The sequence below is a fragment of the Colias philodice genome, chromosome 1 (genome assembly GCF_061535455.1).
Source record: "Colias philodice isolate Cphi_HAF_F1 chromosome 1, ilColPhil1 Martin Lab GWU primary, whole genome shotgun sequence".
Classification (NCBI taxonomy): Eukaryota; Metazoa; Arthropoda; class Insecta; order Lepidoptera; family Pieridae; genus Colias; species Colias philodice.
This window is the reverse complement of record NC_143086.1, coordinates 11,011,758-11,026,728: the sequence shown is the minus strand read 5'-3', so window position 1 is coordinate 11,026,728 and position 14,971 is coordinate 11,011,758. Positions and strand designations below refer to the sequence as shown.

Below are 14,971 nucleotides of genomic sequence, written 5' to 3'. Positions count from 1 at the left end.
AATATCTCCATACCAAATTTCATGAAAATTAGTTCAGTAGTTTAGGCGTGATTGAGTAACAGACAGACAGACAGAGTTACTTTCGCATTTATAATATTAGTATGGATTTATTTATTATATAATTGTTTATTAAGTTAATTGATAGAAGCAGATAATTGATAATTTTTTGGGATCACACGGACGTTTAAAAGAGCATTTCTTTGTGAGCAAATTGCAATTACCGGTATAAAAGAAGAGCCTCTTACGTTGCTAGGATAATAATAAAATATTCAACAGAATAGTAAAAATGGGAGTGAAGTTTTTTTAATTATTTTTAGTTATATAATAGAGAATTAATAGAGTTAATTGTTTTCATTCGTTGTAGATACACGTGGCAAAAATTAAATATGTAGTACGTAAATAATAATACAAGCATCCCATACTGTATCAGACGAGATGTTCTATTACAGTTTTCACGGTCCAGTTTCACATCAATAGCTTCAAACTACCCTTTATAAGCAACATTATATTTTTATATTTCCTGAAGATCCTTGTATATTCCGCACAATCGTATCTACTGTAATTATATTTAAATGATCTTATATAATGCTTTACGTTTACATAAATTATATTCAGTGCACTTTAAACATAGCTTTATACGCAATTACGCTTGCAAAGGCTGGCAGCTATGATTAAATAAAATCTATATTACGGTGCTTAGCACTGCATCTATTATTTGCTCTGGCCACTCGTCCATTGTTCAACTTTTTATGATTACTGTGAGAACAAGGCGGTCTGTCAACAGTTAATACATAAAGCGAATCTGTAAACTGTATAATAATAACACAGTACTTATCACAAAGGACAAATGTGGATACCTTAGGTGGATACTAATTTCGTCACAGAACTGAATGTACCTTTTCAAAGAAACTGTTATTTATTCGTACTATAACTCCTCATAGTATTTTTTTATAAATAGTAAATACATAGTACAACTCAAGTACAAAGTTAATAGAAAAATATGTAAAAGACATTAACATAACTATTGAATTAAAATTAACAATACAAAGAAACAGCTGATAGATATTTTATAATGTCAATTGTCATAAAGCAAATATTTTAATGTAAAAATTGCTTTAACGTATTAACAGGCGTAAATAATGTTATATATTAAGATGAAATATTTATTTATGTTATTTTATTTCATGGTATCAAGAATAAACTAGGAAGGATTTTTTCAAGTACTTTATTCTTAAACGTTATATTTGTTACTTCCCCGTATGTCCTGACTTGACCTGGGTTAAAAAAGCCTATGTTACTAGGAAAAATGTTTTTTTTTTATTGTAAAAAAAATCGGAACACTAGTTTATGAGTTAACATTTTATACTAAAAACTCGATAGTGATCGCGACAAAAAGTGACCTTGTAGCGAGGATCAAGAACCGTACTTACTACGTAACTGAGGTAAAAAGTTAAAAACTTAATAAGTTCTTGTTCTAAATCGTTACCTAAGTTCTTGTTCTAAATCGTTACCGTCATTTTCCCCTGTTTAGATCTTAAAAGATGAAATTGCCCTTTTTCTCAACTAAAAAAAGAAACTGAAATGCTGAAATGCAACTGAGGGAAATTTCCTGCGTTGTACATACCTATTTTTTTCGCTTGGGTTTTTTTGAATTGTATGACTGAATATGTTCCATTGTATGACTGATAGCTAACCTTTATAATTTTCTATTTAAAGTTCATGAAGATCATTCAATTTCAGAAATGGTTTATTCGAGACTTTATTTGTATTTTATTAGCACTAACGATACCATCTAAGGTGACGTAAATGTGTTCATATATTAAGAAAAAGATTACGACATTTAAACATTTCAGTTGTTTTTTGTTTGTTTTGTTATATTATGTAATTTTTTAAATTTTCTGTTTTATTTATTTTTGTTTATTTTCTTTACAGAGGGCGGTTGCTCAACCACACCACCATGCAGGTGAGTTTTGAGTCTCACTCAAGCATGAGCACAGAACAGAAGCACTTTGTGGCAAGTCTGAGATACACCGACTTCAATATTGATTTTCCAACTTTCAAGCTAGTGATTAAACTTACCGAACAGTAGTGCTGATATCGCATTCTGTGTTTGCTCAATTAACCAGATAATATGAGGTAGTTGCGGCTGACTTAGCTTGTTTGTGGACGAAAATCTGTGTCCAATTTCCAATACACTCGGATTTTAAAAATGTGTAAGTACACAAGGCGGTAATAAGACGGTTTATAAACTCGTAATACATTTAAAATTAATGAATCTCCTATGGTCTCTTTACCAGTATTAATCTTTCGGATATAGATATTCAAAAACTCGCCATACCTACCACACATACAAGATACGCAAACGTGGAGATTGGTTTACAATTTCGGTAAGACTTGAATTTCCAAGAGTATTTCGTTTATTGTTCTGAATATTGTAGCACTAATCATACATATATATGCTTTGTGCATATAGTTTTATATCGACAGATAGTTATCGAAATTTCCAATAATTAAATTAATAGATTGCCATAGTAAATATACGTTGTAATCATGCAAAATTAAATTTTCCGTTTATGCTGAAAAGCAGTCCAATGCAAATTATTATTTCAGTATTTGACCAAATAATTAGCGTTAATTTATTAGTTAGTTGAAATAATTAATTTACTGAACAGAGAAATACATTATTATAAATATGCTACTATTAGCTATGCTGTAAATAGGTCAGATTTGATAATTTTATGTTGATAAGATGGATTCATCTTGTTTTGATTTTTACAGACTGTCTAGATAAGTATAAAAATTAATCCATATACAAAAGTCTATTTTGTATTCCCTGTATTCGTGCAGCTGTAAAATTACCAGGTCTTAAATAAGATTTTCGAAAAGGAAAAAGCGTTTTCAAGTATCTTCTAGTTACTAGTATGAATGGCACTTGGCAAATTTCCGAGTCTTGTAGTATACGTTTATTACCTTCGGCAAATTTTACGAAATAGGCTGGGAGGGAACGTTGATTACTCTTACATTAGATAAATAATTGATCTTTCGTAAAGCAACAACCATATTATACTTCGATTCTTATGTAACTTGATTGCCATGCAAACGCCTATTGACTGTCCAATGAACCTTGAAAATGAATTTTTCAATGCATACTGCATAGATATGAGTTATTAGACAGGTAAAATATTTAATTTTTATATTTAATTTTTATATCCAATATAGTTATTTACATTCAGTTAACTGATGATCTTATTTTAAACTCAAACTCGAAATATTTATTTATTCAATAAGACTTCGGGAAGTACTTTAGTATCGTCACAACATACTTTTACCATTTTTATGCCTCTTATATTTATTTGTACGACAGCGGCGGCAGACATTATTGGAAACTACTTAAATCAATCCTTATCACGAAGCGATTAAATTGTGATTGATAGCAATTAAGGAGAAGAAAAATTGTGTCTTCACATTTATTCATTGGACGAGGGTCGGGGTCATATACCTACGATTAAAATAACCCTACATACTGGGCTAACCTTTTTATTATAAATAGGGTGAGAGTACACAAGCTAAGTTTCCACTTACTACATTATTACCTAGTGGGAAATGTCACCCATATTATTTCCTAGAAAACTACCTACACAGAGCTGTCAAAGTATTTCATTAATACCTAATTAGTAAATTATAGAACTATTCCAGAAATTGGTGTCCTGTGTGATAAATAATGAACTTTTATACAAATAGAGCATTATTAAATAAAGTTATATTACGAAACTGGAATAATTTTACTTTTTTACGTTTTACAATTTGTTAATACAAAACAGCAGGATTTAAAAAAACTAATTATTATTGATCTCACAAATTTCTTATGTCTTCCTAGCTAGAAAAAATTAAGTGCCCAGATAGTAGGTACTCAACTCTTTGAATATTCCAAAGAATAAACACACATATATGTATATGAGATATTACACATACATCCTTATTTTGTTAGTAGGTAAGATCTAGGTAAGATTTTCAACAGCTTATACTCACAATCTCAGCCTCTGATCGCATTACTCCTTATCCTGACTTATACAGCCGATAAAAAGCTTTTCCTGGGAGCCTGCTGTAGGTATATGTGACACTGAAACTTGAATCATTACATCCCTGGTTTTTGCTGGTATAGCATTCATTGACAGAATACCACCTGTAACCAGTCGACGTAAGAAAATTTACATACCATATCTATACTTAATATTATAAATCTGAAGAGTTTGTTTGAACGCGCTAATCTCAGGAACTACTGGTCCGATTTGAAAAATTATTTCGGTGTTAGATAGCCCATTTATCGAGAATGGCTATATACTATTATCGTCACGCTAAGACCAACAGGAGCGAAGCCACGCGGGTGAAACTGCGGGGCGCAGTTAGTATAGTATATAGGTACATATTATTCTGTAAATTTTCCATTGATATAACAATTTATATCTTGTATATTTTTTACGATTATTAAATTGATTTTGACGAAACTTGCATTCCTAAAAAATAATGCGATTAATTATTGTTTCTGAGATATGTAATGATAAACATGTTGTTGTAAATAGATAGAGAAAAGGTGTTTACTTGAAATCCGAATTAGATAACACATAATGTTACTTAAAATTCATATTTTATGTCGTTGCAGCAAAATAAAATAAACACGAATCGAATTGACATTCCCTTATTTAAAAACAATTATAAAATTAATTGTTTTTATAACATTTGGCATGTGTTCTTAAGATGGATTTATAACTTCTCATAATAACAGGGCAATAAATAAAGCGCTGATTCCACAACGCAATTTATAACCTAAATCGTGGGACAGTTGTTCCCAACGATTTTCCTCGTTTCTTACTCCCTTAGATTTGTGATATCCCACAAAGGGAAACTCCAAGACGCCTTACTAGGTGACCTTCAAACCCCCTATCGCGTTGAGCTTATCGAATCCCGTTTTGAAATAGTTATACATAATTTAGATGTTTTTGTTGTTGTCATTGGCTTTTTATGTAAATTAAACAATAAACGTCATTCCATTATTTTTAATTTTTTTCAGCGATTCCCCGCAGTATTGCGTATGAAACAAAATCATTTTATTCAACGTGTATTAAGTAAAATGTAATCATGTGTCATGACACCCTTTCTTGGAATGTGATTATACAAATGTGTCATTTATTCATGTTCCCGTCCTTGTCCTAAAATGTTTAAAACAGGGGCAAGTAGTAATGATTTTCTTGATAATGTATTTATTTTAATATGTTCGTTTCATAGATATATTAAGTCAGTAACTATGGAAGCGGAGAAAGCCGCGCGAGAATTAGCGGATTTAGGGTGCACTCACACACATCAGTCACCGTCAAGTCACCGATGACTGATCGGTGACGGTTTGTGTACGTATCCACAAACACCAGTCACCGTCATGTTGTCCGTCAGTCACGTCGCCGGTTTGACTGAATCATTGAACACATACATCAGGTTAGTCAGTGATTAGACGTGTGTCACCCTAGAGAACATGTAGCAATTGACGGTAGCACGACGCTGACTGAACTGAGACGTGACGGCACCGGATGAGTGGGGATAAAAGTATGATACATGTATGGAAAGATTATTTGACGTGCCTGACCGGTGACGTCACTGATAGATTTCGTGCCGGCGACTGTCGTGTGGGAACAGAGTCATACTAGAACTATTGATACATATTTTTTTTTAATCCTGTCCGGTGACGTGCCGTGACGGTGACTGATGTGTGTGAGTGCACCCTTAAGGAGATTAATTGATGTCCATTACAGATTTCGCGGGTGACTAGTAATCGCAAATTAATGTTAACCCTACCTTTGTCGCGTGCTCACCACGCGGCCGATGTAGATTCGCATTATATTATATACTGCCTTCTCGTTTGCTCTCTTGCTTATTTATTTTACTTAGTGTTCCCACGGTTGCCGCGGGTAAATGACGTGTCGCGCACGAGTCAAATATAGAATTGCAGTGATAGATACGACTCGGTCTCGTGTTTAATAAAAATTGAAGTGATTAAGATTATACAGTTGTTAAGTGAAACAAGATTTTCATTACGCTGTTCGGTCGAATCTCGACATTAGCGGTGTGTTTACTTTTGGCATTTTATCACGTCAATAATCGTGTTGTTTTGACCACATGCATCTTGGCGTTATGCCGTTGTTGACAAAAAGTATTTAGGTTTCAAACACATGCATTAATTGCCCGCCGACTATTGTTTAAATATTTATTAGCTATTAATTTAGTGCCAAATTATTCTCGTAAATTATGGACATACGTCGTTGTTCTGTGAGACTAATTTATGCAAACATAATTTTTATTTGTAAACATATATCCGTTTGATCAATAATATTTTAAAGTTAGTATTGAAATAATTTAATTATAATCTGTTTGGTTCGTTTAAAATGTATTCGTTATTTTACAAAATTCAAAGTTCAAGTGTTTTTAAATAGAAAAACTCAATTGCGTCCCATCCCATAGCGGTCAACGTGCTTGACATTTTATTTTGATGATTCAGTTTTAATCACAACATTTTACGTTGATTATAATATATTTAAACAGACTGTGCGCTAGGTTGAGACTATAACTAATTTTATTTACAATTCGATCACACATCTTCTTAAGACTTATTATATTATTTATTCAGTAATAAAATAAAATCAAATATTTAAAAGAATTGTGATGATGTGATTTCAACTCTGAGTTTAACGATGCAATTTGATACTTATGAATTATGATCTCTCAAAATTAGGTATTTAAATACATAACATAAAGGAGCCTATAGATATTTTTCTCATGAAAAATGGAAATAGGCGAAAAAATGCGTTTCTTTTTCTCTGTGTCGGGTCGGGTGTAAACGCTACGACCCTTTTCTATTTTTGTTATAAAAATACTCGACTAAAATAGAATAAACCTACTAACTCTTTTACTAGAAAACCTTTCAATAAGTTCCTACTGCAGTGGATAGTAAAAAATTAAATTTTATTTTTATTTCCATATCTTAAAAAAAATGTTTTTTGTTTGCATTTACGATTTAATACCTAGGTATCTATTAATAATTAAGTCGATATCAAATCTTAATAATCGCTGTTATATTACACAATATAGTTTATCTGTCTATAACCAATTGAAATAGTTTAGGAGACAAAGTAGGTACCATATAGAAGTATTAAATATTGAGATAATTTTCATATCGTAATTTTGAATATTAGCGTTGAAAATATTTCAAAGCGCTGTTGTTTTGATACTTCAAAGTTTTTGTTTTCCTCCGAACAATAGTTTAATGAGTTTAATCTTCTAAAATCTAAATAATTATGGCTATGCAAGACAAGGTGCGGGTCGGTAAGCCGGCGCGTTTACTTTAGATTCAATTAAGGGCCGATTTTCAATCCTTGGTTAAAATTTATTCGTCCAATAAAGTATTACACGAACATTTTAAAATTTCACCTGTAGACTGTCATATACGGACAATTAGAATACATTTTTGAAATGGTAGTTTAATATGTTATTCGATGAATAAGTTTTAACCCAGGATTGAAAAATCAGCCCTTAGTGATATAAATCTATGGCCATTATACGCGACCGATTTTAAATTACAGTATTGAAAAACAAAGCTGTCAACAATATATGCCATTTTACAATATATCCGGGAGGCCATTGTTTACCATCCTTGCTATTGGCGCTTGCGATGCTCGAAAATGCTTTTTAACATGTTTCATTTTTAAACGAGAAGATTGAAAATGGAAAATTCTTTTGTTTTAATAACTACGTGCAGTCTTTCGCAGATCACACTATTACTTGCTAGCTTCGATGAAATCGTGTTTTTGTGCTGGTATATTAAAGAGTTTGTAATAAATTTTTTGGTTGTTTTTCATCGAGGTAAATAGAAAAGCTATATTAAAATACGAATATAAAAAAGTGCTGTAAAAGGACTCACAGTGGCAACAAAATAAAAAATGACTACGCGATTAAGATCCTTAAACGTTTTCCCTTATATATGATTTATCTAAGGAAAACATCAAAAAGACGCGGGCAAAATCAAAGATCTTGAAGGGTCTTTAATTTATTTTCGGCATAAACACGTTGAATTAATGGCTAAGGTTAAACCTGGTGCGATGAATATAAACGTTCTCAATTGCCCTCTTTTTAGATGAATAAGGGCAGAGGCGTAGAAACCACGAAAGATCCTATTACATTACAATACAGATATAATACGCGTGTAACGAGATTAGACCTATCATAGGGTAATATTATACGTCTATTTTACCAAACTCCTCAATTAAGTACAACAGTACGTACAGTATTAGTTTATAATATGTTAGTAAGTTAGTAGTAGTTACTTCCGATACGTTTGCTTTTCAATGAATATACATAAGAATAATATTCGGATTTTCGCAAAATAAAGTTTTCATAGTTGAGCTTGCCACTCCATTCAGACTGATGTAAAGAAGTGTTTAACACTTATATAGATTAGCTTCGCCCTAAAGTAATAATCATTAAATTCAGTAAAGTAGTTCTGCATTTCCCTAAAAAAATGCCATAAAATTTTACATTCCGCAGTAGTTAGAGATAAGTTTATTATATAAGATTCGTCTGGAGAGATAACGTTAGCCGTATTTCTGGCTTTAAATCCTCGTTGATGAAATGGAATGTTAAGCGACGACGGATGCCATTCGTTTGACATGTGACAGCTCCTCAATTGGGCTGATAAGTGTAGTGATAAAATTATTAGCTTCTTTACATTGGAAATATAGCTAAATCATTCCCATCCTATATATTTTCCGAAGTTGCTACCATATAAATAGGCTTTTCTCGATAAGTAGGCTACCTGACACTGAAATAATTTTTAAAATCGGACTTGTGGTTAGGGAGCCAGGTGCAAATTTGGTTAACTATTTCCTCTCAAGAGATAATTCGTCAGACGCATGAGAGTATAGTATTATAAAGCCTCGTGAACGTCAGCTGGCGCTCGGTTGGGGGGGGTGAGCGGTTGTAGCCTCCCACGCACGTAGGAAAAAAAATACATTCATTCATTCATTTCCTCTCAGCTAAAAATTTGTCAAATTGTAGCTAACCCAATATCTCAACGAAAAAAAATAGTCAGCTGGTTACAACATGGTGTATTATACGTCAGCTGGTGTCTCGAACATGAAAGTTAAATTTAAAGAAAAATTTATTTTCCGTTATTTCCTCTCAAACAAAAATTTACCTGATGATAGCTTATATGTAACTGTGGATAAATATATATGTCAGCTGGCTGTATCTTGGTGGAAAAACCGTCAGCTGATACGGGAGGCTACAACCGCTCTTCCCCCCAACCGAGCTCCAGCTGACGTTCACGAGGCTTCATAATACTATACTTTGATGCATTTTACTAATTACCGCTTGAGAGGAACTTGGTCATAAAATCTGCTGCTGGCTCCCGGACCATTGTAGTTCCTGACATTAAGGCGTTCAACCAAACACACTAACAAACAAACTCAGGTTTATAAGATTAGTATAGATGGATATTTGGTAAAATACACAACTTAACAGTGTCTTGTCTTTTATGAAATACTCTAAAAGGATATATAGTTATTTCAATACGACCATGAAATTACTTTACAATTTGTGTGTGAAAAATAGAAATCATTAAAGCGTTGCCTTTTTTTTAATAAGAGCTGAGTTGGGGTTAGTTAATTCAAATTATAATGGCAAAACAACGAATTCAGAGTTTGTCACACAGGATAAAATTGCTTTGTTTACTCTATAATTGCATCTGCACATTTATTTATCGTTTCCGTTCTCAATATAAAATAAATTCAGAAATAATAAGCGTATCTGTTAGAGTTTCTCCATTTATTTAATACTAGCTGCTCCGCGCGGTTTCACCCCCGTGGCTCCACCCCTGTTGGTCATAGCGTGATGATATATAGCCTATAACCTATAATGGGCTATCTAACACAGAAAGAATTTTTCAAATCGGACCAGTAGTTCCCGAGATTAGCGCGTTCAAACAAACAAACAAACAAACAAACATACAAACAAACAAACAAACTCTTCAGCTTTATAATATTAGTATAGATAAAAGCTATTTTAATCATGATATCCTATGCCCTAAAAAGTACGTCACTGGGTTAAAATTTTAAGCAAAGGTCAAAGGCAGAATGGTTTGATTGCAAAAAGAGATCAGTTTAAAGAGTGCTAAATCTGTGAAGGTGACCTTATACACGCATGCGTCATGCATTTACTATTGTAAAAAATCCCCTTATTTATTTTCAAGTATATTCTTGTTCTTTATATTCAACACACCCTCTTCTTTGAAAATAGAAGAAACCGGCCTTCATTCAAAACCATATTGTAGTAAACAAATTGGGTATTACGTTACGTCATATTTCACACCGGTTTCTTATTGGGTTATTCAACTTCTACGCCTATTTAAAGATATTTTTATTTAACTATCAATTTTTATTTTATTTCGAACCTCAGTCTGGATTCGACTTGAACAGCGTTATTAAATAGACTATAAAAATGAGTGTACTTGCTACTGAAATAATGGTATAAATTTATAACCATGCACGGGCTATCAAATTTCTTCCACAAACACCACTCGAGGGAGTCCACGCCTCCTTTGGAAGAGGAGGATAGCTCTGATAGTTGGCAATCAAATTTGAGTACGCCAGATCCGCGTCCAGCTCAAAGCGATGGACGCAGCAAAGCCATTCCTATCAATCGAAGAAGTTGCTGCACACACAGAAGTTTTCGGGGGACGCCCGGAAGTTCCTACGAGTATTCATCTAGTCCTAGAGATAGATATTCTAATTTTGCTTCATACTACCGAGATGTAATGGACCCTCAAGCGCAAGTTTACGGCGCATCTTCCACGCCGCATTCCAGCCATGGAGAAAGTAGACGAAGACACGACGATGATAGATATTCATCGAGTCTACAACCCACCCGGCAAGATTACCGCCATTACGTTTCACCATTGTTCAGCGATGTTATGGACGATATACAAGAAAATGAATTCAGCAAATGCGAACGCTACGGTGAAATCAGCAATACCAAAATAAGTCACAAGAGCCGCTTAGATAACAAGAGCTTCGTGAAGAAGTTGGCCGAAAATATAACCCGAAATAAAGATTCTTCAGAGAGGCGGGGGTCCGGATCGAGCGGAAGCGGCCACAACTACAAACATTCCTTTCAGGAATTAATTCGGACATTTTCGAAGAAAGTAGGTCATTGGCGTCATGAATCGGGTGAAGGTCGAAGGGGGTCGTGTGCCGTGCCGGCTACGACGCTTGAGCCCACCATAGACCCCGAGGAATTCCGATCTCGCTCCAAATCTTTGGATGCAGATCGTATACACAAAGTTACTCATTCTATACTCGATGACTGCGGCGCGACCTACGAGATTTTTGAGGCTATATTGAGAGAAGGTATATATTTATTTTATTGTCATATTATTAAAAATATATAATTGCATGAAACAATTTTATAGAAACGAGATATAAAAAAATCTACCTTTTGAATAATTTTATTGTTATATTGAATAATAATATCCAATAACATAAGACGATGGTTAACGTATAAAAAAATTCACGAGCCAAGTTCATATTATTATTCATTTCATATATTAATTATTCTGTTTAGTTACTAAGAGTAAAAATTACAAGGTTTTATTTTAAATGTTGTGTAAAGACCACAAATTTACAAACATTTATTAAGACAGTAAACGATAATAAATATTATTCATAGTTAAAATAAAGATTATAATTATTATGTAAATGTTTAGTGAAGTAGTTGACCTAGCGATTAGATGTTTAAAATAAATAACCTTCGCCGCTAAATCAGCGTCTGCTTATATTTATAATTACCCATCTAAGAACTAATTGAACTTTAGTAAAGTAATTATTACGCTAAATGTTTACAAATACATGCTAAAGAAATGGCAATCGAATGTACTAGTGTTTTATAAGATACTATTTTCTTGGACTCAAGTAAACACAAACGTTTTTAATTATGAATGAGTTTCGTTTATAATCTGATACAATTCATTGTTTACAAACTACGGCTCGAGAACTTAGTAAATTAATGCATAAAGTATGAAGGAGTAATTTTTACGATATGTTTAACCTTCAACAAGTGACACGTCATTATTAGTCAGTTATTGACGATAAATTCTCAATGAGTCTGTCTTGTCTAGATTTTTTAAATATATGATTACAAAGCGTACAGAATCACCAAATCATAATAACAAAATATCGACAAAATATTTAAGACATCTCGCTCAAATTTTAAAAAAGAAATCACTTTTTCCAATAATTCATAATAACTATCATATATAATATATTATATAGGTTTCAGTACTTAATTTTTAGTTACTTAAATTATATACATACATACTCTCATTCACACACTCACTCACAACAGACTACACACCATTCCTACACCTACACTCATCACAATAGTATTTTGTTTATTATTTTAACGTATATCTTTTCCTTCTACTTTCTTACTCAATTTTCTTTGTCACATGTTTATTATAATAATTCTATTAATGGAATTCCTTTTCATTGGCGTATTGTTCAATTATTATGTAATTATTGTAAGAATAGAATCAGAAATAAATAAATAAATAAATAAAATAAATGCAGAATTGAGGTTTTTTGTAAAGAAAATATACCAAGTAAAACACAACAATATAATATACTAGATGTGTGCTATACTGATTTATACAAGATGAGAGTGTAAAATAAATAATTGAAAAACTATCAAATATTATGTATTACGTAAAAAAGTTCAGTTCATCCGCTGAATAAAATTACAAATTTCGTATATTTGTGCTTTCTTCTACATATTTCAGATTATTTCAATTTAAATTATAATATAATTTAAATAAACAATCGCCTTAATTAAAATTAAAATTTAAATAAATATACATTTAGATACAGAATTTGAATTCAAATAAAAAAAAAAAACGTTCACATAACCCAATTGACTACTGTTCAAATTGCTTCTTAATCAAATTTCTCTGTCGTCACATTGAAGGCGCGTTTTTTCTCGTGTTGCTGCGGTAACACACGTGTTTAAAAGAATTTTGAAAATAAATTCTATATGTAAGGCGCGGGACATATACAAGCGGCGCGGCGCGCCGCGGGCGCGCTGCCGGCGTGCATCGGGTGCGCTATTGGCATTTTGTATGAAATAATTTTGGAAAGGCGGCGTAACCTTGGCACAACCGTGGCGTGCCGTCTCGACGCCTGTCCAAAATTCTTTCATACAAAATGTATAAGAAGGACGTGGTGCAAAACAGATTCAAGAGGTGCGCTTATGGCACGCCCGCGCCCGCGCCGCTTGTGTTTGACCCGCGCCTAATAAAGCCGAAGAATTAGACGCGTATTCCATAAAATTCCCACAAAAGGAAGGTTAAATGAAAATGGACTGTTGTTTGGAATTTGGTTTGAATGAATTGTGTAAATACGTCTTTAGTCGCCAAAGAGGTTTTTGAGATTTTTTTAACAGATACGACTTACGAGAGGTATCAAGGTGTAATATTATTAATAGTATAATTTTATCGCTGAAGTAGAGTACATTGTTTGAATTATGTAAAATAGCATATTTAAACAAAAATCTCTATTTGATTTTATTGAAAATCAATATTATATTTTAAATAGACATTATAATTTTTCGAGACACCCATATTCTAGTCAATAGTCATAACTACGGATAACTAGTAATTACTGTCCTATTATACAATTCATATTCGTATTTTAAATCATTTACCATATCCAGAAATTATAACTCATTGGCAAAGAACCGAAGTGTTGAATGTTGATGCATCGACTGCATCGTACTGAGTAGGAATGGAGAAGTAATCTTCGGTTGCGTCGCGATAACCTTATTGTACCGATCTTGTCTCAGCTACGTCTACGTCCTATTGGCTATTTGGTTCGCTTTACCTTGTTTTGTATTGCTTATATGTTAATACTGCTATACGAGTGCGCAATCACGTACTTTGTTTGGACTGCTATTATTATTATAGTGTAAGTAGGTAATAAATACAATTATAATGTAATTGAATGTACACACAATTATACGATCGTGCTACGCTCATATCTATGTAAAAGGAAAATGTATGTCTTTGGTATTCGGTCATAACAACGTGTGTTTATATGAGGTAAATGTTATACCGTTTTAGATTAACTTTACGTGGGGTTAATATCCTTCATTGTAGCTTAAAATATAGATACTGAAATTGACAATGTATACACCTTTAATATTTTAATCATACGCGCATTGAGATCAGTGAATTCGGATCGGAAAATATCTCTTACTAGCTTCCGCCCACGACTTTGTACGTGCATCACCGTTTTTCCCCGTTCCCGCAAGAATTTCGGGAAATCCTTTCTTAGCGGATGCCTACGTCCTAACATCTTCCTGCATGCCAAATTTCAGCCCGATACGTCCAGTGGTTTGGGCTGTGCGTTGATAGATCACTATATCAGTCACCTTTGAGTTTTATATATATAGATTATATTCTTCTTCTTATTCTTAAAAACTCGTTCTGTTCGTAGTCTGGATAGTTTTATCAGGGCCAGTTCAAATATTAGTTTTATTAGTAATGTACAGTAACCGAGTTTAATCTGCGTTGTCCTGATCTCGTTTCGTGTTGCGCGATGGAGGAAAATCCAACGAACTGTATAATATGAACGGAATAGTATACTATCATCGATAAAATTATGTTGTATGTCTACGGATGCATATATGTATTTACTTCGAGAGCTATTCACCTTGAACTGTATGGTGATATGTAGTTATGTAGATTTATGAGAGAATATTTATATGTATGTAGTTACAATGTATAATACCTTAACTAGCAAAGTTAGTAACTGTTATTAATTTGGGTTTTTCAAGCAGGTACTTCGTTCGGATTAAAGTAGGAAAATGGATTTCGAAAATATGT

General features: G+C 32.9%; 1 protein-coding gene and 1 long non-coding RNA gene across 4 annotated transcripts in view; one reads left to right on the top strand and one right to left on the bottom strand.

Moving 5' to 3' along the window:
• LOC149491334 (uncharacterized) overlaps positions 1-14,971 on the bottom strand; it is a 423,150-nt gene that overhangs the window by 303,135 nt on the left and 105,044 nt on the right. The window lies entirely within an intron of this gene.
• The window catches only part of LOC149491336 (uncharacterized), a 72,682-nt gene that overhangs the window by 28,405 nt on the left and 29,306 nt on the right, over positions 1-14,971 (top strand). For all 3 annotated transcript variants that reach the window (XM_089715187.1, XM_089715177.1, XM_089715167.1), the window contains exon 8: positions 1,933-1,963. In XM_089715187.1, the coding sequence (XP_089571313.1) occupies positions 1,933-1,963 (31 nt within the window). The remainder of the gene's footprint in view (positions 1-1,932; positions 1,964-14,971) is intronic.